This window comes from Dipodomys merriami, unplaced genomic scaffold (genome assembly GCF_024711535.1).
Source record: "Dipodomys merriami isolate MVZ:Mamm:240054 unplaced genomic scaffold, mDipMer1.0.p SCAF_10, whole genome shotgun sequence".
Lineage (NCBI taxonomy): Eukaryota > Metazoa > Chordata > Mammalia > Rodentia > Heteromyidae > Dipodomys > Dipodomys merriami.
This window is the reverse complement of record NW_027202271.1, coordinates 51507410-51533864: the sequence shown is the minus strand read 5'-3', so window position 1 is coordinate 51533864 and position 26455 is coordinate 51507410. Positions and strand designations below refer to the sequence as shown.

General features: G+C 39.7%; 1 protein-coding gene across 3 annotated transcripts in view; it reads left to right on the top strand.

Annotated features, from left to right (window-relative positions):
* Washc3 (WASH complex subunit 3) overlaps window positions 1–10756 on the top strand; it is a 39506-nt gene extending 28750 nt beyond the window's left edge. For all 3 annotated transcript variants that reach the window (XM_069991392.1, XM_069991383.1, XM_069991375.1), the window contains one exon: window positions 10501–10756. In XM_069991392.1, the coding sequence (XP_069847493.1) occupies window positions 10501–10585 (85 nt within the window). In that variant the 3' untranslated portion in view covers window positions 10586–10756. The remainder of the gene's footprint in view (window positions 1–10500) is intronic.
* The last annotated feature ends 15699 nt before the right edge of the window (window positions 10757–26455 follow it).

Sequence of the window (26455 nt, the reverse complement as noted above, 5' to 3'; positions counted from 1 at the left end):
CTCACCTGAGTTATTACGTTAGCTCCTGATTTGTGTTCCATTCTCTTTTTTTAAACTTAATTTTATTGTCAAGGTGATGTACACAGGAGTTACAATTACATACGTAAGGTAGTGAGTACATTTCTTGTCAAACATTGTTATCCCCGCATTTTTCTCCAACTTTTCCTCCCTGCATTCTCTTTTGAGCAATCTACTAAAGCCTGAGTAGATGTCTTTGTAAAGTTTTTTTATATTTATGTTCTTTCTTGCTTCATATTATCTGTGACTCTCCAAATATAGGCTAACATCTAAAAATTATATACAAATACTTTTGCCATCAAGTCCAGAATTTGCAGTCTGTCTGTCTGTCTGTCTGTCTGTCTGTCTGTCTCTCTCTCTCTCTCTTTTGTTGTTGTTTGTCGTGGGGCTTGAACTCTGGGCCTGAACACTGTCCCTCAGCTCTTCAGCTCAAGGCTAGCACTCCACCACTTGAGCTGTTACACCATTTCTGGTTTTCTGAGTGGTTTATTGGCAATAAGAGTCTCATGGCCTTTCCTGCTGGGCTGGCTTTGAACACTGATCCCTAGATCTCAGCCTCCTGAGTAGCTAAGTTTACAGGCATGAGCCACCAGTGTCCAGCTCAGTCTGTCTCTTGCTACTGTCCATGCATGCCTATCCCATACAGAGCAAACAATTTGCTGTTCTTTGAAGGTATCATCTTTCTATTCTCTTTTGATCTCTAAATATTAGTTTTATTTCCTCTCTGTAGAACTTTCTCCTATCTTTTTGGCCTAGCTCTGTGTGTGTGTGTGTGTGTGTGTGTGTGTGTGTGTGTGTGTGTGTGTGTGTGTGTGTGTGTGTGTGTGTGTGTGTGTGTGTGTGTGTGTGTGTGTGTGTGTGTGTGTGTGTGGTGTGTGTGTGTCTGTCTGTCTGTCTGTCTGTACTCAGGGTGTGGGCACTGTCCTTGAGGATTTTTGCTCAAGGTAGCCTAGCCAATTTCTTATATCAAAAGTCTGCTTGGTATTACTACCTTAATAAGTTTATAGACTCAAGGCGCTCACACTAGCTACTTAGGAGGCTGAGATCTGAGGATCGTGATTCAAAGCCAGCCCAGGAAGAAAAGACCATAGACTCTTATCTCTAACAAACTACTCAGGAAAAGTTGGAAGTGGCGCTGTGGCTCAAGTGGTAGAGCACTAGTCTTGAGCACAGAGGCTCAGGGACAGCATCAAAGCCATGAGTTCAGTCCCCACGACCCACCAAAAAAAAAAAAGTGTATAGGCGACTAGCAATGGGAGAATGCATTCCCGACACTCTTATATCTCAGTTAGCAAGTTTGAGGGTATGTCATTGTCTATAAATGTTTAGAAACACTCCATCATGAGGTAGTGCCAACTTTTAGGGTAGAATTCCAGTAACACTTACATTGTCTTACAGAAAAGCTGTTCCTCAACCACAGCCTGAGGCTGACTTCTGACCTGTTGCCTCATAAGTACATGCCATTGGTCACCAGGGACACTGGTTAGAGTGGGGTGACTCACTTAACCTATCCTCACTACTAGTAAACAAATTCTAACTACACTTAGCTTAGTATGGTAAGTGGAATCAAGCACCTAATTAACCGAGAAATGGTGACGCTTCTGGAGTCAAGTTTACATAAGTTAGGGAGCCCCATTTTGGGGGGAGAAGCATGAGGTGATGAGTAAGAAGATGATGTGCCATCTAAGGACAGTGTGATTTTTATTTAGAGCTTCAGGACTTAATGAGCCTCATCCAAGAACTTTCAGTAAAAATGGTTTTGTTTTTTTTTCTTCTAAAGTACCTTTAAGTAGTAAGAAAAACTCATATAACTCTTAGAACTAGCAAGATGTATCTGTACAAAGCAAAGAGAAAAATTGAGGTGGATCAGTAAATAAATTGTGGTTTGATTGGCTTGGGTATATAAAATTCTGGAAGCTTAGCCGGGCGCCAGTGGCTCACACCTGTAATCCTAGCTACTCAGGAGGCTGAGATCTGAGGATCACGGTTCAAAGCCAGCCCAGACAGGAAAGACCGTAAGACTCCTATCTCCTATGAACCACTAGAAAACCGGAAGCGGCGCTGTAGCTCAAGTGGTAGAGTGCTCACCTTGAGCTGAAGAGCTGAGGGACAGTGCCCAGGCCCAGAGTTTAAGCCCCATGACCAACAACAACAACAAAAAAATCTGGAAGCTGAAAATACACAATTTTAAACTAATAAGTTTTTACATGATCAGGGGACAAAAGCCTGGCATTTTAAGATATCTGTAAAACTAAAGAAAATGCCTGTGATTATTAAATGAGTGTTATTTATTCAGTTCTTCTAAGTAGTTGTTTTTAAAATTTCAAGTTTTTCTAACAAAAACATGGCTGGAGGTATGATTCAAGTGGCAAAGTGCTAGCCGAGCAAACAAATCAAGGAAAAGGCCCTGAATTCAACCCTCCCCCTGCCAGTACTACAAAAATAAATAAATAAACAAATAGAATTCAAATCTTTGAAAATAACAGTGGTTACATAACCACATACTACTCCTGTTTGCATCAAAATTTTAGATTCATTGTCACTGAAATAAAAAGATGTGAAAAAGAACCATCATACTGAAAAGTTTTTAATGGAAAAGAAAATTATGTAAAAAAATATGATTAGGCCACTGCTGAGTGAGAAAATAGAGCAGAGGTTAGAAATGTTAGAAAGCATTTGGGGTCCGTCAGTGACTAGCAAGCAAGAGAGAAAAGATCTATTGGGAAATGAAGGATTCCAGGATAATAGGAAGCCCACCTTACCTAAAGCACTGGCTTTCTTTTATTTTATTTTAATTTTTTTTTTGGGGGGGACCAGTCGTGGGGCCTGAACTCTGGGCCTGGGTGCTGTCCCTTAGCTCTTCAGCTCAAGGCTAGCACTCTACCACTTGAGCCATAGCGCCACGGTTTTTTTCTTTTTGCTTATATGGTGCTGAGGAATCGAACCCAGGGCCTCATGCATGCAAGGCAAGCGTTTTATCACTGAGCCACCTTCCCAGCCCCTGGCTTTCTTTTCTGTATGATATTAGGCATTAATTTGATTCCCTGGTTGTACCAATCTACTTCCCATGAAAAATAGGATATACTGTTTTGAAGCATTTAGAAGAGACTGGAATATCCATAGTCTGAGTATATGTAGTGTTGAAACAAGTCTGAGTAGCCACTATATCATGGAATTGAAAGTGGTTTTTAGTTTGGATTTGTTTTGTTTTTTGGTGCCGGTATTGGGGCTTAAACTAAAGGCCTGGGCAATGTCCCTTAGCATTTTCAATCAAGGCTAGTGATTTACCACTCGAGCCACAGCTCTATCCAGCCTTTTGGTGGTTCACTGGAGATACAAATCCAAAGGAATTTCCTGACCACTGTGACTTTGAACCACAATTCTCAGATCTCAGCCACCTGTGTAGCTAATATTACAGGTGTGAACAACTGGTGCCCAGCAAAAGTTATATAAATATAATCACAATAGTCATACCAGAAGATTTTATGTGGTTAGTGCAATCACAGTTCAAGAGTCTTAAGACTACCTACTCAAGTCCATAGAGCTCTGACAGATCACCATAGAAAACAATGGCATGTGAAAATGCTAATTTTATATGACAGTGAAAACACAGAGAAAAGTGATTTAAACTAACTACACTACACTCCCTAATGCCCAGCAAAACGTTTATTAACAATGTTTTTGCGTACTTAATCTGTTTGAAGTTCAACTGTTTCAAATGTAAAGAAAATTGTTTTTAAGCCCTTTATCTACATAAATAAATGTTTTTCAAAGGATGTTAGTTTAACATTTTTTGTCTGTGAAGTGGCTATAGTTTTAAACAGAAATATAAACCTCATAATGAAAAGAAGTTAAACCAATTATATATATATTTTTTTTGGGGGGGGAGGGTCTGGTCATGGGGCCTAAACTCTGGGCCTGGGCACTGTCCCACAGCTCTTCAGCTCAAGGCTAGCACTCTACCACTTAAGCCACAGCACCGCTTCCGGCTTTTTTCTTTTTGCTTATGTGGTACTGAGGAATCGAACCCAGGGCCTCATGCATGCAAGGCAAGCGCTCTGCCACTGAGCCACCTTCCCAGCCCCCAATTATATTTTTGCTTTGGGACTCTTCATGTTCAGGACTGCAGAAGCCACCTTAAATTAGCTTCAGCAGAAAGAAAATTTACTCCGTTCAAAGCTGAGAAGTGTGGGTGAAGGACAAGACTAGGGCCTCAGTGTCATTGGCTGGTATTCTATTATTATTATTATTATTATTATTATTATTATTATTATTATTATTATTATTATTATTATGCGCTCTACTGTGGATAAGCTTTCTCTATGAAGCCAGGGGATGAAGGCCCCAGCCAGGCTAGTACTGGGGTTTGAATTTAGCCTCATGCCTGGTAGGCTGGAGCAATAGTGTAGGGCCCTACTTCCACCCCTGTTTTTCATTGGGTAGTTATAGGATTGGATCTCACTTCCTGCATGCCTGAGCTGCTGTCAGCCTACACAGGCTTCCCATCATTACAGAGATCACAGACACATGCCACTTTGTCCAGCTTCCCTTCATGGAGATGATCTTATGGACTTCCCTTTCCTGGTTAACTTGGATCACAACCCTCCCAGCCTTACTCTCCCATGTAGCTTGGAATGACAGGCACACACCCCTGCACCCAGCTGTGGATTGAGAGGGGATCTAGCTATCTTTTCTATGTAGGCTGACCTCAACCCATGATCTTTGTGTTCTCAGCCTGTCAGTAATTAGGATTATAGGTGTGAGCCACTAGCACCTAGCTCTACTGCTAGTTCTGCCACTTGAATGAAAACACCACTTTGGCTCTGTAACTCATAGCTTATTTCTACAGAAACATTCTGATTTTGGCCTACTTGAGTTCTGTGCCCTCTCTTGAGTCTCTCCAGAAAAAGAGCTTTCTATCATTGGCCTGGTCATGTGACTGAAATAAGGAAGTGGATAAGGAAAGTAGGACAGCGGAGATTATGGTTGACAACCTTTGGTGGTTTAGATGAATGGGAGAGGATGGGTGTCAGAATCAACCATGCACAGTATCATATCCAGTGTGCCCTGCTAAAAAAAATATTAGTTGTATATGCTTTCTGTTCTAAATTTGGGCCTTTTTTATTTTTTACAACCTAGTAACTTCTTTGAAAAAAACTGTATTCTATAATTTAAACTTAATGAGTTTGAACTTACACTTTAAAATTTTTGCTTTCATTAAGAATTTTATTGGTAGCTGGACACCAATGGATCATGCCTGTAATCCTAGCTACTTAGGAGGCTGAGATTAAGAATTGTGGTTTGAAACCAGCCTGGACATGAAAATTTGTACAACTTCTATCTCCAGTTAACCACCAAAAAGCCAGAAGTATAGCTGTGGCTCAAATGGCAAATACTATCTTTGAGCAAAAAGTCTAAGGGACAGCACCTATGCCCTGAGTTCAAACCCTAGGACCCCCCCCCAACCAGACACACAAAAATTGTATTGCTAATATTAAATTAATATTAAATATGTAGTTACCTTTTTAAATTTATTGTAATCAATAAAGATTGAATTTTCTGGAAAATACACATATGAATATAGAACTTGATATATTTTCTGTTTTTTCTGATACACTTTTTAAATAACTCGTGTGTGTGTGTGTATGTGTGTGTGTGTGTGTGTGTGTGTGTATGTGTATGTGTATTGCACTGTACCACTGAGCCACCTTCTGAGCCCCGATATGTATGTTTTTAAAATAGAAAGACACTTAGGTTTTTAGAATTTTATTTGTTTTTTGTGTTGCTGACATTCGAACTTAAGGCTTCACATTTGCTAGGCAGGTACTCTACCATTTGAGCCACATCCCTAACACTCCCAGCATTTAGTATGAGGTGTGTTTCTTTTGGATTTGGGGGAGTTAAACTTTAGGCTGGCAGCTTACAGTAGGAGTCTCCTCCAACATGTCCTGAAAGTCCTTTGCGTGAATAACAAGTTAAAATGAAAAGTTCACATAGTGTGATATCAGGGAAGAGCACTTGTGATCGTAACACAAGAAATCCAGCTTCTGTTCCTCCTCATAACCAGGTGGAAATGAGGGAGGTGCTGTGAGTTTTATCATTGGTGTTAATATTTATGTAGACCTTTTCATAAAATGCTTCACTGTATATTACCTCATTGGGTTATTGTAGTTTCTTAAAGTTTTTCCTTGTTTTATACTCTAAGAAAGCTAGTGTATTTTGTACAATTTTGTTCTTTTTCCAACTTAAAATAGCATTTATTTTGGCTTCTGGTGTGTGTGTGTGTGTATGTGTGTGTGTGTGTGTGTGTGTGTATGTGTGTGTGTGTGTGTGTGTGTGTGTGTGCATGTACATGTGCATGTGAGTGTGCATGCATGCGTGTGCCTATACTGGAGTTTGAACTTATGACCTAGACCTTGTCCTTTTATCACTCAAAGCTGGCATGCTACCACTTGATCCATAATTCCACTTTTGGTGTGTTTTTTTCTTTAATTGTTAATTGGAGATATGTGTCTCATTGACTTTCCTGCCCGGGCTGGCTTTGAACCACAATCCTCAGATCTCAGCCTTCTGGGTACTAGGATTAGGGTTGGGGTTTTGAACTCACTTTGGAACTATTCTATAATTTGGGTCACATCTTCAGCCCTTTTTGCTTTATTTTTCATATAGGGTCTCACACTTTTGCCTATACTGGCCTTGAATCCTGGTTCTTATATAGGTATCTCCTGCATAGCTGGGATTACAGAAATGCACCACCACATTTGGCTTGTTCTTTAACATAGTACTGCCTTAACTTCTTTTTGGACTTGTCTTGACCCAATCTCCTATCTCCACCTCCTAATAGCTCTGATTGTAAGTGTGAGCCATAGCAGCTAACCTCATTGACTTTATTTTTAAACGAATGAGATCAGAAAATAACAAGTATTGGTAAGATTATGAAGAAATTTAAACACTGTTTACTGTTGATGGAAATAGAAAATAATACAGCGTCTATGGAAAAACATCATGGCAGTTCCTCAAAAACTTAAGAATAAAATCATTATATCACATAGTATAACCACTGTGGTACAGTTCCCTTTTGGGGCATAATGCTTAAAAAGATCAAAAGCAAGATCTCAAAGAGATATTTATATACCAGTCTATAGTAGCATTATTTGCAATAGACAAAAGTTAGAAGCAAGCACTAAGATAAACAGATGAACAAATTGATGTATGCATTAAAAGGAATATTATTATTCCTTTTGAACTCAGGGTCTTGGACTTGAACGCAGGGTCTGGGCACTGTCCCTGCCCTTTTTTTTAAATGTTCTTTTTAATTTCTTTTTAAAAAGTTTTTTTGTTTATGTGGTACTGAGGAGTCAAACCCAGGGCCTCATGCATGCTAAGCAAGCACTCTACTACTAAGCCACATTTGCCACCTCCCTGTGTTTTTTTGCTCAAGGCTAGCATTCTACCACTTTGAGTCACAGTGCCACTTCTAGGTTTCTGGGCGTTAATTGGAGATAAGAGTCTCATAGACTTTCCTGCATGGGCTGGCTTTGAACTGCAGTCTTCAGATCTCATCCTCCTAAGTTGCTAGGATTACAGGTGTGAGCCACCGGCACTAACCCAGAGGAATATTATTTAACTTTTTAAAAAATGGGAGGAATTCTGACATATACTGCAATATGGATTATACCTTCAGGACGTAACATGAATAAAATAAACAAGTTACAAAGGAACAACGGGATGGAGGAGGAAGTGGAACAGACAATGTAAACACTGGCAAAGATGTGGAGAACTTGATATCCTTATACATCATTTTCTGACTGAAAAGTAGTGCAGCCACTGTTGACAGTTCCTCAAAAAGTTCACCAGAATTACCATATGACCCAGAAAGTCTGCTACTATGTATATAGCCAAGAGAATGGAAAACATATGCTCACATAAAACTTGTTATTCAGATGTTCTCAGTAACATCATTTGTGATGACAAAGAAGTAAACAACCACCCAGATGTCCTGTGCCTGATGATGGTGAAGCACGACATGCTCTGTCTCTCTGATGGAGGAAAAGCAGTGAGCTACAGTAGACCGGCCTTACTTGTGGCTCTATTACATGTGCTTTTGAACAAGATGGGTCACATTCATAAAAAAAAGCAAAAGAAATACTACAAACAAAACAAATTCCAATTTTTGCCTGTGCCTTTCACAGCTCGGTTGATGCAGAGAAATACTTGTGGATGCCATCTTTTCCTCAGTTTTTGTGTTTAAAATGTGTGCGATCTGCTGACCGGACCTCTGCCCTTCACCTTATGAAAAATTTGCCTCCCAAAAAGCAACGCGTGCTGAAAAAGCAAGGCTAATGTTAATGTGATTAACATAAGTTGTAAAAGGAAATTGTAGATTGGTGGAAAGGTGGCAGGTCTTTCGTGGAAATTGGGAGCCTGAACTCCAAACATCCTGAGCATTCAGGGTTTTTCCTCAATAGCAGGTTTGAAACCTAAGATATTTTTACCCTTTTTAAAGTAGCACTTATTTTTACAGGGTCCTGTACGTTATTTGTTTGAGTTGTCATAGATACTAATATAATTTTGGTGTGGTATTGAAGCAAGGCCTTCTAGAATTTTTTTCCTTTATTTTGAAGTGGAGATGTAAGACGAACTCTATAATATAGTAAAGAGAAACAAAGAGAAAAAAAATTCCTGCCAAAAAAAAAAAATGTGCCCAGTCTTGACATCCACACTGCTCCAGTTGTTTGCTTCTATGGGAAGTGATGAAGATGATGGCTTCATGGTAGCATTTTAGGTAAAAAGAGCATCAGTCCAAATCTGGAAACGCTTTGTACAGTTTTCAAAGTCTCACTGTACTGGGTACCTATAGCTACCTGATAGATGTCATCCACAATTATTCTGCAGAGCAAATGAGTTTACATTTGACAGCAAGGGAGCAGGGCCAATGTTTCTTTCTGTTTAGCAACACACCAGAGATAATAAAATATACAAGCTATGCCAGCACCGTGGCTCACGCCTGCAATCCTAACTACTTGAGAGGCTGAGATCTGAGGATCCAGTTCAAAGCCAGCCCAGGCAGGAAAGTCCATGAGACTCTTATCTCCAATTAACCACCAGAAAACCAGAAGTGGTGCTATGACTCAAGTGGTAAAGCACTCACTCACCTTGAGCTAAAGAGCTGAGGGACAGCACCCAGGCCCAGAGTTCAAGCCCCACGACTGACATAAATAAAATAAATAAATAAATAATACAAGCTTTAATTTTCAGTATCTAAAAGTAATGAGAAGACTATACATTTTCTTATTTATTTTAGTGATAATAATTCCTACTTGTTGAATCTCCTAAATTCATAATAAGATCAAGGAGCCTGAGACAGAAATAAGCCGAGTAGTTTTTCAGACATGGTTATCGAGACATAACTGGGCCTGGGAATGTGTCTTAGTGGTAGAGTGCTTGCCTAGTATGCATGAAGTCCTGATTTCGATTCCTCAGATTAAACAGAAAAGGCCAGAAGTGGTGCTGTGGCTCAAGTGGCAGAGTGCTAACCTTGAACAAAAGAAGCTCAGGGCCAGTGCTCAGGCCCCAAGTTTAAGCCCCAGGACTGGAAAAAAATAAAAATAAAATAACAGCTCTAACTCTGTTATTCTTCCTTGTCCTCTTATTTTCTCCCTAGTAGATTCCTTGACTAATTTGCTTTGTTGGTAGAAGTAGAGGCTGAGTGCTAGAGGTTCTTGATTGAAGAAATGATTTGCTGGCACAAACACTATTAATATTGAGGCCTATCTGAATGATTATTTTAATGACACTATGTAAAATCTCATTTGGGTTTACTCTGTCACATCCTGCAAAGTTGTAAACTATGCAAACCATTCTCGGCTTTCTTTATTGTGCCTAGGGAATTTTTGAAATGTCATTGTTAAATTTCTTACCAACTCATACTTTTTTATATTCTCTAGAGAGGAAACTTGTAAGTGAAAACACTACGAACATTAAGAACCTTCTTCAGCCGGGTACTCTTCCCCAGCAGAATTTCCATCTAGCCTGTGTCTTAGCCATTCTTGAACTCCCCTCTGTTTTCTGAATTTTCCCCTGAAACGTCTCTTTCCATTTCTAGCTCTTCCCTCTCTGTACCTCATGTACACTGGAGGCTGCAGAGAGTTTAGCACTGGCCATGCCAGACTCTGCAGATCACAGCTCCGTCTATAGTTGGGTCTCCATGGAAATGAGAAGTAGAAAGTGCTGAAGGAGCATAGTATGTAAGGGCTGGCAAAGAAAAGAGTGCTGCTGTGGCCTCTGCAGGAATAGCACTTAATCCCCGCCGTGCTGGAAGCCAGAGACAATCACGCTGCGGTGGAGGCAGGAGACTCCTTCACTTAGGGACACAGACTTGGCAGATTCATTAGCAGCAGCATTCTAAGAGGAGCCTAGTTTACAGTTTGTAAGAGCTCTGCTTCAATTGTTAAAACCTTTAAACATTTTCTTCTCTTTCAGGAGGCCCGATGCACCAGTGCCTGATGGTGAAAAAGAAAAACCTGTAGAAGAAAGTTCAGATAGTGAATCTTCTTTTAGCGACTAAGCTGGATTTTCCTAAGAGTTAAGTGTATGTACAGATGAACTGGTACAGTCTGTGAGAGAGTCTGTACTCTCTTAATCATAGAAATATAAAACAACCATATATCTCACCAACCTTCCTCTCTGTTAAAAATAATAATAACAATAATAATAAAGCATTTATAATCTGCCAGTATATCTTGTGATCAAACTTAAGGGCTCTAAAATGAAAAACCAAATAACCTAAATTGCAATTAATGCTACAAATACTAAGATGGTATATTCTAGAAGTGCAAGGATAATTTTAAAATTAAATTAGGCTTTTTGTAAAAATAAGTGAATTATTCACTGTGAATATTTTAACACAAAAAGTGTTATATACATTTGTATCAGAAGAATTCTGGCAAAAAAATACTGTATTGAAATTTTCCATGACAATCTGAGACATTATTAGGGATATGAAATTTTATTGGCAGTATTTACCAGCATATATTGCTTTTTTTAACCACTTTCTCAGTAGTTCACATATTACCAAAGTGAGAGTTTTAATTTATTTTTATTATCAAACAAATACTGAAGATAGCTCCAATGTGGTTGTAAGTGAGCAAACATCATTGGTAAATCCTTTTATTGCCTGAACAACAACAAAGGTAATTTATGACCTGGCATTAGTTCATCCTAAAGCAGTGGGGAAGGCAGTTAGATCACAGAGAGGAGTCCTCTTCATGGATCCACCTCGGGAGGACACACCCCAGGTCTCCTTTACTGTGGGAGAGAAGCTGTTTTGCCCGGCATGGAAGGTTTGAAGGAAAATAGAGATGCAAGTGCCTTCAGCACTGTCACCCAGACTTTCTCCCAAGTGTTAGAGTTCTACTCCTTTGCTCTCAGGGCCTTCACTTCAGCAAAGACACTGGTGCTGCATCTTTTATCTCCTGTGCTGCTCCTCCATTCTTCCATTTACACCTGGAGTCTGATTCTCAGCACAATTGCCCTGTGGAAAGAAAGACTACCAAGAAGGTTTCTGACTTCACCACGTGCTTAAAGTTGGCTGATTTGCCTTACACTTGGTTTTCCAAGGCTTGCAAGCTGCTAATGAGTGCTAGTCCACCCCAAATTCTTTCTCCTATTTATCATCCAGAGACAGAGCTGCTGGGTACCTCACTGCTTCTCATCACAATCCACCACGGGTGAGATTCAGAGGAATGAGGATATACACCAAAAGAAATCAGTGTTCTTCTTATCTAGCACTAAAGAGAAATGATCCAGTTCCAGAATCCCACCTTCAGGATCTTCTCTGCAGAGTTCCTCCCCGGGCCAAAGCCAACCCTGAGACAAACAATTGACTGCAAGTAATTTGTGTGGTGACCCTAGCAAGCAAGGAATGAATGAGAGCGGGAAGAATGAGAGGGAGGAAAATCCAACAGAGAGGTGTGATTGCTCTTGAGGGCACGTGGAACTAAATTCATGACCAGCACCTGCTTAGAAAGGAGCACTACTTCCCAGAACTTTCCACCTGAAGGCACAGAATCCTGAGTATTGGTCTGCTAGCCTGGGCCCATTGGTATAGAGGGGACCCTTCACACAGACCTAGGGTGCCCATGGCCTTGGAAACAACACTAAGGAGGCAAAGGGGGAACTGACTTGAGGTAGGTTCCTCATCAAAAGTTAAGTTCAGAACTGGGTAGAAATCTCCCCTACATCTGTGGCTGAAATCCAAAGAAGGTCTGAGGATATGTTTCTTGGTACAACAGATAATACCTACAGACAGTGTTGCTTCTAAAACCCCAGAATGACCCGTGCTTACCTTGATTTAAAATGTGCAGTTTTCGAGCTGAGAATGTGGCTTAGTGGTAGAGTGCTTGCCTAGCATGTATGAAGCCCTTGGTTTGATTCCTCAGTATCACATAAACAGAAAAAGCCGGAATGGTGCTATGGCTGAAGTGGTAGAGCGCTAACCTAGAGCAGCAGAAGCTCAGAGACAGTGCTCAGACTCTGAGCACAAGCCTCAGGCAAAAAAATAAAAAATAAATGCAGGGTTTTTCTTTGTAGATACGCAAAGGCCACACTCAGAACTTTTTCATTAAAACTTACAGATTAAAAAAAAACTTCCAAGACTAAGCTAAGGATAAACAATGAGCAAATCTATATCTTTATAGTCTGTTAAAATTATAAGACAAGTTTAAATGTTTCCTTTTACACATACCCAACAGAGTTTCTGTGAAACTTTTATATCTGAACTAGAGCATGGCTCCTGTTAAAAAGCAAATTGTGCCCATGTGCTCTAGAAGCATGCCCAGGCAGCATAATGGGTAGTCAAACACTTTTGTTTCACAAAAACAAGCTTGATTGTCAGAATCCAGAGAGATCTTCAATTCCCACTATTTATCTCTGTATATTAATAAATGTTTTGTCTTCCAAAACATTCATTTTTTAATCTTTCCTATTGGTAAGATTGGCAAATAAAAAGACTGGCACTACAACTAGCGTCACTGTAACTTGGTTTTGGATAAATATGTTAAATTAGATATTTTTCTTACTGCAGAACACGTGTCTCCATTTCTTTTCCTCCCCAGACAATATTGCTTCAGATGAGCAAATAAATTTGAAAAGGAAAAAAAAAGAACCTTTATTTTACAACAACTACAATTTACTGGGCATCTGTATATACTTATATTCAAATTGATATAATTGTATTATACACTTCAGAATTAAACACTTTGTTTGGTCACTGTTAACATTGCAAACTTTAATTTGAAATAAGTTCTGAGAAATAGAACAATAGTGTTTTTTAAGACTTGAAGAAATCTTAGCAAGTATCCAGTCTGCTTGACTCATTGTTACTAAGGAATTAACTGAGGCCCAAAGGAATTGACTTGCTCAAGGTAAGAAAAAAAGGTATTTATTTATAAAATGAAAATAGTTAATTTCTCAGTAATAATACTCAAGACTTGAGTATCCATACAAAAGCAAAGTACTCACAATTTCAGTAATTTTATTCATTTTACATTGTAATCTACAAAGTGAAGTAGTGAGAAAATCTTTTTTTCACACAACCTTAACACTTTAGAGATGATCTCAGTTTTTCACTTGCACTGAAATTTATCATGTGACAAAGCTGCTGCTTCATATTCTCCAGGGCTTCTTAGCCATCCTGGTTTATTCTTTGTTGTACACTATTTCTAGCTTTCAAAATCACACCTTAGAACATTTGCAGAAACTGGAGGCATAGGGTTTTTTTGTTGGCCTGGGCACTGTCCCTGAGCATTTTTTGGTCAAGGCTACAGCGCTACCACTTGAGCCACAGCTGCTTTTTTTGGTGATTAATTGGAGATAAGAGTCTCAGGGACTTTCCTGTCTAGGTTGGCTTCAAATGCCATCCTCAGTTCTCAGCCTCCTGAGCAGCTAGCCCCTGGCACCTGCTGCAGTCTTACATTTTAATCCAGCTTGTCATTTCATGTCTTTTGACTGAAGACATTAACATCAGTGTTAGTACTGAGAAATGTCATGATTTGTTTTTTGTTTTTGTATTTTGGAGGGTTTTTTTTGGTGGTGGGTCTTGAACTCTGGGCCTGGGTGCTTCCCCTGAGCTTTTCAGCTCAAGGCTAGAGCCACTTCTGGTTTTCATTGGAGATAAGAGTCTCATGATCATTCCTGCCTGAGCTGGCTTTGAACTGAGGTCCTCAGATCTCAGCCTCCTGAGTAGCTAGGATTATAGACGTGAGCCACCAGCGCCCAGCTGGTTTGTTGTTTTTATGATGCTTGCTTCTTTCATACTCCTCCTTTGCTAACCTACTCATTATTGGAATTTATTCTCTTCTTTATTTTCCTGTTTTCATTTGTCTTCCTCTTCTGACACTTCCATTTTTGATAAAGAAAAGGAATGGGTCTGCTTATACAACCTGTTTTCTTATCCTTCTGGAATATAACTTGTTAATATCTGAATTATTTCTCTTACATAGATGCTTTAGTCCTATGCATTTCTCATATACACTGACATACATTTCCTCAAGTGCTTGCTTCCCTTCAAACATCTCTCTAGCTAAAATTGATTGGGAGAAGAAAGGATCTCATACCATTTCTTTAAGTAAAAGAATTCAATTTCCAAATGTATTGACTATATGATCCAAGTGGACCAATAAAGCAGTAATAGTAATAGAAACCCAAAACACTACTAGAGATTAGTTATTAGGCAGAAATTTAGTTGTTGCTTTTATAGATCAATAAGTACAGAAACATTGTGAGCATTAAACTTCCAACATACAGGTAGATGTCATCTGTAACTTGGGAATAGACAGGCTATTCTCCTTGTCCCCTCCCCCCAAGTCCTCGGGCTTGAATTCAGGGCCCAGGCACCGTCCCTGAACCCTCTCTGTGCTCCATGCTAGCACTCTACCACTTGAACCACAGTGCCACTTCAGGCTCTATGTGGTACTGAGAAATCAAACTCAGGGCTTCATGCATGCTAGGTAAGCACTCAACTATTAGGCCACATTCCCAGCCTTCTTCCTTCTTTTTTTTTTTTTTTTTGCTGGTCATGGGGCCTGAACTTTGGGCCTGAGCACTGTCCTTCAGCTCTTCACTCAAGGCTAGCTCTCTACCACTTGAGCCACAGTACCACTTCTGGCTTTTTCTGCTTATTTGGTGCTGAGGAATGGAACCCAGGGCCTTGTGCATACAAGGCAAGCACTCTACCACTGAGCCACCTTCCCAGCCCCTCTTCCTTCCTTTTATTTGTGCTAATAATTACGATTTTAGGGCAGAGATTTTCAATGTTGACTGTAATTAGTAGGCCAAGAGATTTTAGTCAACAAGGTTATAGCATTCATTGTGGAGGGGGGAAAATGGGACAAATCAAAGTCAAAATAAGTTTCTTCTGCTGGAGCTATTATTACATGAGAAGGAACAGCTTGTTCACTAATTGCACAGATGAAGTCATTTTTGTTGTAGCAATATGAAAGGCCTAACGTGAGACTCTTCCAGATTCATCTCTCTCTGCAATATAACTGGTGACAGGTATTTAAGAACTGCCTGTTCTTCCAAAAGGTTCACTGTCTGCTGCGTATTATCAGACTGTCTATATACATAAACTGCTCCAACTGCTTTGAACTACAACAGACTCGGTGTGGTAGGCACGCCTCAGATCGTAACTCTCCCCTTTGGATTTCATAGTCATAATTTAACGTTTTGAATTGCTGTTGCTTGCTGACACTTCAAAGACAGCGAATAAGGCTTTGCCTTTTTAAACAGAGAGCATTTTTATTTGAAAACAAACTTACTTGCATCCTAAATGCAAAGAGCCTTGCAAAACATAGTAAAATACTTTACATGATGTCTCAGATCCTAGCTGCAGTTTGTTTTCATTGTATAATCGGTTCCATTTGGTGGAGAATCCTTGAGGCTATTTCACTGTTCTGTTAAATGCTAACATACACCAAAACTGGTGGAGTAATAGGAGGTTGTTGGTGTGAGGCAGGAAAGATTCATAAAATTAGGGCAAATTAAGTTAAAGGTCAGTGTGAAGATCAAACATTACAATTTCTACTATCCCACACAAAAAAAAGAAAAGAAAAGAAAAGGAAGGCTGGGAAGCTCTGGAATTGAATCCGGGAATGTCTTTTCACCAACGTGAAAGCAAAATGATCCTTCAAGTACTCTTGTTGAGGATTTGCGATTGTTTTGGGGGTGCTCTAATAGAGCACTGGCTCTAAAATCATTGCAGGAGAGCAGTGTTTTGCAATCATCTCTTCTGCAGAAAGGGTGAGTGTAGTTGAACATGTCAGGCAACAATTTGCCTGATATGAAAGTTATTAATAGGAGACCTCTACCCTCTTCCTTTGTCTTTCTTGCTTTTTTTAATGGCCCCATTAATGAACTCTGTCCATTTTTTTTGGTTTCATTTGTTTTTATAGTATGCAAACTGCACAGAACACCATGGCTAAGTCTGCAGTAGCACTAATCTCCATGGACACACTGAAATGCAAATAAACAATTTCAGATAAGAATACATTAACCTGCTTATTACCATTTGAAAGTCTTCCTAGTGCACCTGTTGGCAAGTTCCCTCTAAGGAAAAAGTACGAATCATAGGGAGTAGAATGATTTCATTAGTGCAATAAAAAAAAGTCACATGAACTCTCTGTAGTGGTTCTGTCAAATATCAGCCATATAATTTATTTTAAATTTATCAACAGCTTTATTAAAAGCCAAAAGAAATATTTAAACTTTACTTTTATTTTTATGGTGTATTTTATTTAATCCAATATATTTGAAATAGTATTTGATCCTAAAATAGTACAAAAAGATTAGTGAGATTTTGTCAAATATCTCATTTATTAAGCCAATCAGATACTTGACAGTATCTCATTGGTCTATTGTCAGATGTCTGATTTTAATATCTGTCAAATATCTGGTTTAATCAGATGATGTCTTTGAAATCATATATTATTATGTCATCTTTATTATATATACCAATCCTATGTTATCTATTATACGTCATATTATTATATTGTCTTTGAAATCTGCTGTGTTTTTATACTTACAGCAAATCTGAATGTGTTAGTGACATTTCAAATACTCGGTAGCACATGTGAGTAATAGCTACTATTTTACATAAAGGAATTCTGTGGGGTAGCACATGGTTATTATATATAAGAAAAAGGAGTCACTTCAATGGGGATAGCCTTTGTAGTTTTTCTTTTGGTCTTGTCTAAAAGCTATGCATATTAGTCATGTAGGACCTCATTGTGTTCCTCACAAGAATTCTTTTGCATAGGGCACTGTGCAAGGAAGCAGGTCCCCTAGCAATAGTATTGACCTCCTAGAACCTCTCAAGACCTCTGGCTAAGCAGCCTACTGCCAAAGCTGGTTCGAACCCAAGAGGGAAGCTCTTGCAAACTGGATGGGCTGAATTGAATGGACTATGAAACCTGCACGGTTTATCAAGCACCACCACCATGTTACGTAGTGCTTCTCACTGCTCAGTTTATAACCTCATTTTCTTAGTCCTTGTTTGCTTTCAAGAACACTCTGATTGTATCCATCTAATTACCCAACTGTATTCCTTCTCTCCCATACTCTTTCCACATCTTGTCGGGCCACACAGAAGTCACTTCTCACCATGTGACCATGTTGTATCATTTTTATTATGACATAATAGTATACTATCCTTTCCTATTCTTTTGTTTTTCTGTTAGGTACGTTTCCCTCTTGCTTCCTCTAGTTTTGTTTTGTTTTGTTTTGTCATAATCCTTCTAATCCAGTTAATGGAATCCACCATGGTAGCCTAGCGTCTATTTACTCTGCAGGTTGTTGCCTTCTGACCTGAAAACCCCTTTGTTTCTGATGAAAGAAAGGAGGTATTATCGCCTTCCTGAGCATATCCAATGAATGTTCAAACTTCAAATAACATTAATATTGCACTTAAAAGTAATTTCTCAGGAAAACAACAGATTTAAAGACTCACAGAGTTACTTGAAATGAAGACATTAACTTTTTAGTATCACCCTATGAAAAGGGAACTAAAAATGTGATATGGAAGTTTAAGCTCCTCCTGATTGGCTAAGTCTACATAAGCACTCACTTTGTGAGTATTCATTGGCCCTCAGTACTTTTCAGTGCAATTTCCCATTCAGGCCTTTTAACAGCTGAGCTATTGGCAGGAGGCTCATAGCTCAACGTATCCTAAACCAAACTCAACACCAGCTCTCCAAAACCTGTTCTTTTGGATTCAGGACATCATGCAGAGTCATACTCAACATGTCCTACATTGCTGCTGGCTGCAAGTAAATGGCTAAGTTTCTTACTTCAGTTGTCACCAGCATCTGTGACCATTGTTCCTCGCAGACATTCTCCCAGCTGACATTCTAGTCAGGCCCCACTGCTTCTCAGAATCACCTCCAGCCTCGTTTCCCTTCAACTCCTAAATTCTAACATCCACCAAGGTAATCTTTTTGAAGCTCTAGGCCTGACCCCTCCTAGCTAGAATAGGCTCAGTTAACTCCTTATCACCTAATAAACAAAGTCCAAATTTCTCAGCCTGACTTTGAAGGCCCACCCATGCTCTGACCCCAATGTAACATCATAATGTGATCTCCTCCTACTCCCCTACTTCCAGTGAAAATGTGCTAATCAACTCCCAAATACACCCTGTTGGTCCCAACATCTGGGTCTTATCTCTGTTGCATTCTTACTTCGTATTTCTCTAACTTCTTACTCATTAAACTATGACCCCCATCCTTGAAGTTTCACTCAAAACTACTGTCTCTTCCATGATGTCATTCTGGATTTCCCAGCAGGAAATAATTGTTGACCTTTGAACGTGTTTTACTTTTATGTTTATTATGACCCTTATTGTAGTTAACATCATTAGGAAACAACAGTTTGTGTGTATTGTGTATCAATAGCCTATCAATGGTAAGAGTATGAAGTTCATTTCTTTCAATAAATACTTATTGAGTACCTATTATTTGCTAGTGCTATACGGATAGTGAACCAGGCATGAAGAATATGTATGTTGGCCAGGTGCTGGTGGCTCACACCTGTAATCCTAGCTACTCAGGGGGCTGAGATCTGAGGATCACAGCTCAAAGCCAGCTTATGAGACTTTTATCTCCAATTAACTACCAGAAAACCAGAAGTGGCTCTGTGGCTCAAATGGTAGAGTGCTAACCTTGAGCTGAATTGCTGAGGGACAGCGCCCAGGCCCAGAGTGCAAGCCCCACAACTGACAAAAAAAAAAAAAAATATGTATGTTGGAGTGTTATTCCACAGTACCTAGCATGTATTTCCTGTTTTGTAAGCACTCAATTTTCATTTGTTAAATGCATGAATAAAATCCCCATTTGTTTGAGAAGCATTTATCTAACAAGCTTTATTTTCAGAACAGAGTTAAAAAAGGCTTCATCAGCCAGGGTGGTAGCTCACGCCTATAATCCTAGCTACTCAGGAAGCTGAGATCTGAGGATCTCAGTTCAAAGCCAGTCAAGGCAGGAAAGGCCATGAGACTCTTATCTCCAATAAACTACTAAGAAAACTGGAAGTGGCTCTATGGTTCAAGTGGTAGAGCTCTAGCCTTGAGCTGAAGAGCTGAGGGACAGTGCCCAGTCCCAGAGTTCAAGCCCCACGACCGACAAAAAATAAAAATAAAAAAGATGAAGAAGAAAGGCTTCACAGCAGCAGAACTAGGAGTTCACAATATGGATGTGCTTGATCCTTAACACCATTTTGCTGAGATCTTGGCGAGCCCTGGAACAGAGAGAGCCCTCTGCTCTCAGTTTACTTATATTTCTAACACTAACAGACTGTTAACAAAACACTGAGCTTGGACATCTGATTGCCAAACTCAGTTTAGCAGAGAAGAGCAATTAGGAGCTTGGGTCTGTTACGTGGCATCAATGAGATTGACAGCAGCGAGGGAGAACCCTCAAAAGCTAAAAAACAAAACAAGAATCAAAACACAGCAGCAATTTTCAGCCATTTAGAATGGGGACAAACAGTTCTACCTACCTCCCAAGTGCCTGAGGGCTTCTCAGGACTTTAGCTCATTACCACTTTTAATGACAATTGGACTCATCTCCCTGGATTATGTTTATAATGTACTATTTTGGAAGTCAAGGAAGAGTAACATATTGGAAATGTTCCCACCCAAGATAATTAAAAGTAAAACTTTTGGTGTTTAAAAGGATAAATCCTCAGCCATCTATTAAACTCACTTATCCAGAACAACTCTCCTTCCTCTTACCCACTACAGGCTCTGGAGCCAGGGTTTTATTGTACATCCTTGTATTACTTCATTCATTTGCCTCAAAACATTTGTTGGCTCCCAGAATTTAGTTCAATATGCATTCAGTAAGTTTTATTCCCATTTTATTTGCACAATACTCTAAGAGGGCCAGTGGAGGACACCGATTTGGAAAATCTAGACCCTGGCCTTATCCCAGAGATGCTCAAGGTCAAGTAGAGGAGATAAGGCCTCTATCCTTGAGCAAACATAAGGAAAAAATGAAAGGGCTAACATTAATCAAGATGACATGTAATGATTAACTGCTTTGTTACAGGGCAACTCCTTTGTACAATTACTTACCGATAATAATTCCTTTATCGAGACGCAAATTAGTGGGTGGGAAAACACAGTAAGCAATGGATTGTGAGGGAAAGAACCAGGGAGAATCAGCAAAGACTTCTTACAGATGAGCCTTCAACTAGAAGTGAAAGACTTGGGGAGGTCATTTTGGGTAAAGAAACCAGTATAAGAGGACTACATACCAGAGGCAAGAAGGAGCAGATAGCATTCAGGAAATGGTAAGGAGCAATCCTTGCAGAGAGGGGGCCCTGCTTGGGAATAATAAGAGATAAGTCTGGAGCAGTTCCACCATTTTGTAGAAATCCCTGAGACTTTCTAAGGTCAGATCTCTTCATCTGCTCAGGCTGCCATAACAAAATACCATGGTGGCTTAAACAGCAGAGATTTATTTCTTACCATTCTGGAGGCTGGGAAACGCAAGGTCAAGGTAGTGAGTGATTTGGCTTTCTGATGAAGTCTCTTGGTTTTCAGCTGACAGCCTTCTCACTGTGTCCTCACACGGCAGAGAGAGAGAGAGAGAGGTCTCTGATGTCTGATTCCCTCCCGAAGGCTCCACCCTCAGGACCTCAACTAACCCTAATTGCCTTCCAATGGCCCTGCCTCCAAATACCAGCACACTGAAGGTGAAGGCCCAAGAGAATTTGAGGGGGCCATAAATATTTGCAGCAGAACAGATCATATGGAACATTATTTTTCTTTAATCCGAAATCAACGCTGATGTTTTCCCATCGTGTCATTTTGCTACAGTTTATGTCCCAGCCACTTCACAGATAAGACCCTGGGAAATGTCAAGCCTTCCTTTGGCTAGCAGCTCTGGAGGACCTTACTTCTAGACCTTACCACCTACTGTTATAGATGCATCTGAAGCTTTGGGTGATGGTCAGTGGATTTATAGGTAATTGAGCATTAGTACACACACATACACACACACACACACACACACACACACACACACACACACACACACACACACACACTTTCTAAAGCTTGTTAACTGGTAATGATTGGAAATCTATTAGCCTGCTAAAATGAGACTCTGAAAACTCCACTTTTCTCTTTCTCAGAGCTGGGTAACAGTGGCTCATTCTTGTAATTCTAGGTGCTCAGGAGGCTGAGATCTGAGGAGCTGAGGTTCAAAGCTAACCAGGACAGAGAAGTCCATGCAACTCTTATCTGCAATTAACCACCAAGATGTCAGAAGTAGAGCTGTGCTCAAATGGTAGAGCACCAGTCTTGAGCAAAAAAGAAGGGACAGTGCCTTGTCCTTGAGTTCAAGCCACAATACTGGCATACAAACACATACACACACACACACACACACACACACACACACACACACACAAATCTCAGAGGATAAGGCAACTTTTCCCTAGGGACCAGCCCAGTACCTACCAACAAGATGAGGTTTACTATTAAATAAACAATAGAATAAGCATTTCAAGGAGAAATAATTTCATTTGGTAACCAGGCTAAAGAAAAATCATATATTACTCAAAATAAACATGGTCTGAATTGGCTAGGATCTTTGCAACCGGTAGATCATGACTTTTTAACAAACTAAAAACAAACCACAAAATTAGAGATTTTTAAAGTCATTCTTTTATGGACGTGTTCGTTGTAAATCCAATACACGTATCCTGTTGAATTGGCTGCTTTGTATAACTGAGAGCCAATTTCAATGTTCACATGACAATGAAAATCGCAAGCTGAAATTTATTAATATGTCACGTTGGCAGAACACCAGTCCTCTTAATAGCAAAATATGAAGAGAAAGGATATTAGTCTCCAAAGATTTGAGTTTGCTTTTGAAAGTAAACTGACGCTCTTAAAAAAAAAAAGTACATAGGGTTGAGATGAGCCCTTTGCTCACAAGTGCAATGTCCTAGGTCCGATCCCCAGTACCCAAAAAGAAAACACACACACACACACACACACACACACACACACACACACACACACACACACACACACACACACACAAGGAAGCATAACTGTAGAATAATAAAGCAATTTAAGTGAAAAATAATTCACAGAACAGATCAAACACAATTTTAGTGTGGTATTTAGTAGAAGTGTCTGTTAAAGGATTTAACCGGAGCAATTGAAATCGTGAACCACGGCGAATCCACTGTCAGATGACTCCTTATCTAGACAACCAGAGGTACTGGTGAGGCCATAACACAGTGCTTTTGATCAGATGGACCCTGAGAAAAGGAACAACTTCCTTTTTAGTACCTCTGGCTGTCATTTATTACCAGGTATCTGCAGCACTGCCATTAATTTTAGACATTAATGTAGACATTATTTTATCTAATCCTTAAAAAGCCCATATATAGTAGATGAGGAAACTAAACTTCAATATATTTGAAGAAAACTACCCCCAAACAACAAGTATTTAACTGGAAAAGTAGGACTTGAACCCAAGCCTATGTAACTTCAGGGACTGCTTTTAATCACTCAGTTCTCTTCCACTGTTCCTCAAAAGGTGAGCTGTGAGCAGACACTACCAGCATCACCTGAGAATGTGCTGGAAGTCAAAATCCCAACCCCTACTTAGCCCTTCTGAATTAAAGTCTCTGCTTGTGGGATCTAGGATTCTGTTTTAACCAGCTCTCCAGGACATTATGATGTGCACAGAAGATAATCATATCTCTGTTTCTTCAACTTTAGCAAAGGTGTACACTATTTCTTACAGATGCTTCTAGAACCCAGAAAATATAATATCTATTCCTTTGTTTGAGTATGTGGACAAGAGTCTCTATGCCTTTGGTGACAATCTGAAAGGAGAATATGGAAAATGACCTCTAAGGACAAAGACATGAGGACATTTTTATATACCAGAAAATATGAACAAAGGCTACTGTGATTGGAATTCATACAAGACCTGAATATACATATTGATTTGCTATTAAAATGGAGATCCATTTAGCTCATTATAAGCTTTAACAGATAGATTTTTTTAATATAATCTGAGAAACAAATGTCTTGCCAAGAGGACAAGAAAAAGTCAAGAACAACCATGCTGGGGTACTGAGACTGAAGTGAACTATAATTGATGAAAGTGGCCATCGGAATTCCAATCTTGTGCTGTGAGCGACTACCTTGCCAAATAATGAAATGTATCAACATTAATGCTAAGCGGTCACTGGCATGTTACAGACATTGAAATTGCCTAAGCAAAGTTCATAGTGGTGTAATAGGTGAACTAAAGACAGTCTCTTTCAAACAAAAATTCGTTCCAAACTCCTTGATGAGAAAAGAATCAGGACAAGCACCAATTTATTTATATTCATATATGGCTAAAATTGATTTTTATATCCCTAGGATTTTAAGACTCTTCTTAGTGGTTGAGAACTGATGTACAGCTGTGAGAAGTTGGCATAATCTGAAGCCAATATTTATGCTTTCCTGACAGAAAAAATGAGAGTTCTCGCTCTGTTTTCTATCTTACTTTTGTCAAAAACCTGGCAACCCGGTTTTATAATACATGCCTCTTCAAAATATTGCTAAGTTGTTGCTCACCATTTTGTAGTTTATTTCAAAGCTGGTTTTGAAATCATATTATTAAATCTCAGAAGCCCATGAAGTAGAGAATAATAGGGAAGATTTTTCATTGTTTTGTTTTTTTTTTTTTTAAATTTTACTTAAAATTGAAAACTATTTGAGTCTAGATTTTATTCTCAAAGTGTATGTCCCTGAATTGCCCTGAGATGGCTTAAGCAAATAGTTAAATCCTATTACACAGTCTGTTGTGGCTTAGGTCTCAGTTCACACATAGCCCTTGTTTATATAGGTATATGGAAGTTTGTGTAGAATCTTGGTAGTCCTATAGGCTTGCTATTTGATTTCTTATTTTGAGGCTGGTACTGTAGCTTAAACTAGGAGCTTTTTGCTTTTGCTCAGGTTTTTCTTTCAAAGCCAGTACTCTATCATTTGAGTCTTGCTGGCCTTTTGCTAGTTAATAGGAGATAAGAGTCTGTTAAGCTGGTGGCCAGTGGCTCATGCCTGTAATCCTAGCTACTCAGGAGGCTGAGATCTGACGATTGCAGTTCAAAGCCAGCCTGGGCAGGAAGTCTGTGAGACTCTTATCTCCAATTAACCACCCAGAAAACGGGAAATGGTGCTGTGGCTCAAGTGATAGAGCGCTAGCCTTGGGTTCTGGCTGAAGAACTGAGGGACAGCACCCAGGCCCAGAGTTCAAACCCCCATGACCAACCAAAAAAAAAAAAAAAAAAAAGAGTCTCAGAATTTCTGCCCAAGCTTTTCTTTGAAATACAATCATCAGATCTCAGCTTCCAGAGTAGCTAATATTACAGACATGAGCCACCAAAATCCAGCAGCGATTCCATTTTTCTCTAAAAGATTGATCGCTACTCCTACCAGCAGCCCTCTAGAATCTCTAGATTCTCTGTGTGCACACAAGCGCACACTCATGCATGCTTGTGCATGCTAGTACTGGGGCTTGAACTCAGGGCCCAGGCTTTTCTGCTTAATGCTGGTGCTCTGCCACTTGAGCCACAACTTTACTTCCTATGTCTAGAGTCTTTTTTTTAAAATTTTATTGTCAAGATGATGTACAGAGGGGTTACAGTTACATACATAAGGTAGTGAGCACATTTTATGTCTAGATTGTTTAACTTTGCTTATTTATTCCTCTTAACTGTTTCTCTAGTATATTGAGGTACTACTAGGGGCAAACATTTTTCTCATTTTTCTAGCTATGGCCTTGGATGTGTCATTTTAGTCTCTTGACTGTTGTCTTTGAACTGAAAGATGCCCTTGTAACTTTGGATCTTCTACCTTTTAGAAATTATATTATAATCCCTTGTTCTCAGATTTATGAACAATCTTCATGGTATAAAGATCAGCATTAGTCTCGGCTAGACTATGATAGTACACGACCTCTGTCCTTGAGAATTTTGAAGCAAAATAGAGCTTTCATACAACTCCACTACAGATAGCAAAGGAGGAGTAAAATAGAGGAGAAAAATTTTATAGCCTACATTAGATTTGATTAAATGTCTGTCTGTTCTAATGAAGCCTTTTGAAAGGCTTCAGGACTAGATAATACTCATCTGTGTGTCTCTGGTCTCTATGCCAGAGGCTAGCCTACGGCAGGAGTTATAATGTGTTCTTCAGGGGCAGACTGGAACAAGTGCAGACAACAAATTACTTCTGACCGAGTTGTTTGATGGTCACGATATGAGTCCAGGAGAGTCAGCTTGCATTGTACTTATTGTAGATATTCCTGGAGTTGTGTCCCACACAATCTGCACAGGTCCCTGTGGCAGTCCTGGGGAAGAAAGCAGTCAGAAAATGCCTTCACAAGACCACCGCAGCTGCACTGGGCGTTGATGTTTGTACATGTGCCAAGGCGGGAGTAGGACCATTCCTGACTGAATAAAGGCTCTGTGCAGAAGCCCAGGGCCATGGAAAAGCAGCTCCTAGACCAGGTAGCTGGTCATGCTGCTGAGAAAAGGTGATCGTGGATGAAAATCAGAGCTCTTACTTAGCCTCTCAGTGGTGGAGGATGCAGACGGCTATGCTGAGTAGGAAGCTCTTTGGGAGGAACGTTCAGGCGTTTCGGCTCATTTTGATGGAGAGTGATAATGTGAGCTGAAGCATGTTGCAGGAGCTCACTCTGGCGTTCGTGGGAAAGATGGGCTGAGGAAATGAAAAGCAGACACCACCTGGGAGGCCATCAGCATCATGCTGCCAAGAGACAATAAGGTCCAAAGTGAGATAATGGCGAATTAGACAGAGAGGACAAAAAGGGGATCTGCTGCATTATTGACTGTTCCATGTAAGGAATGG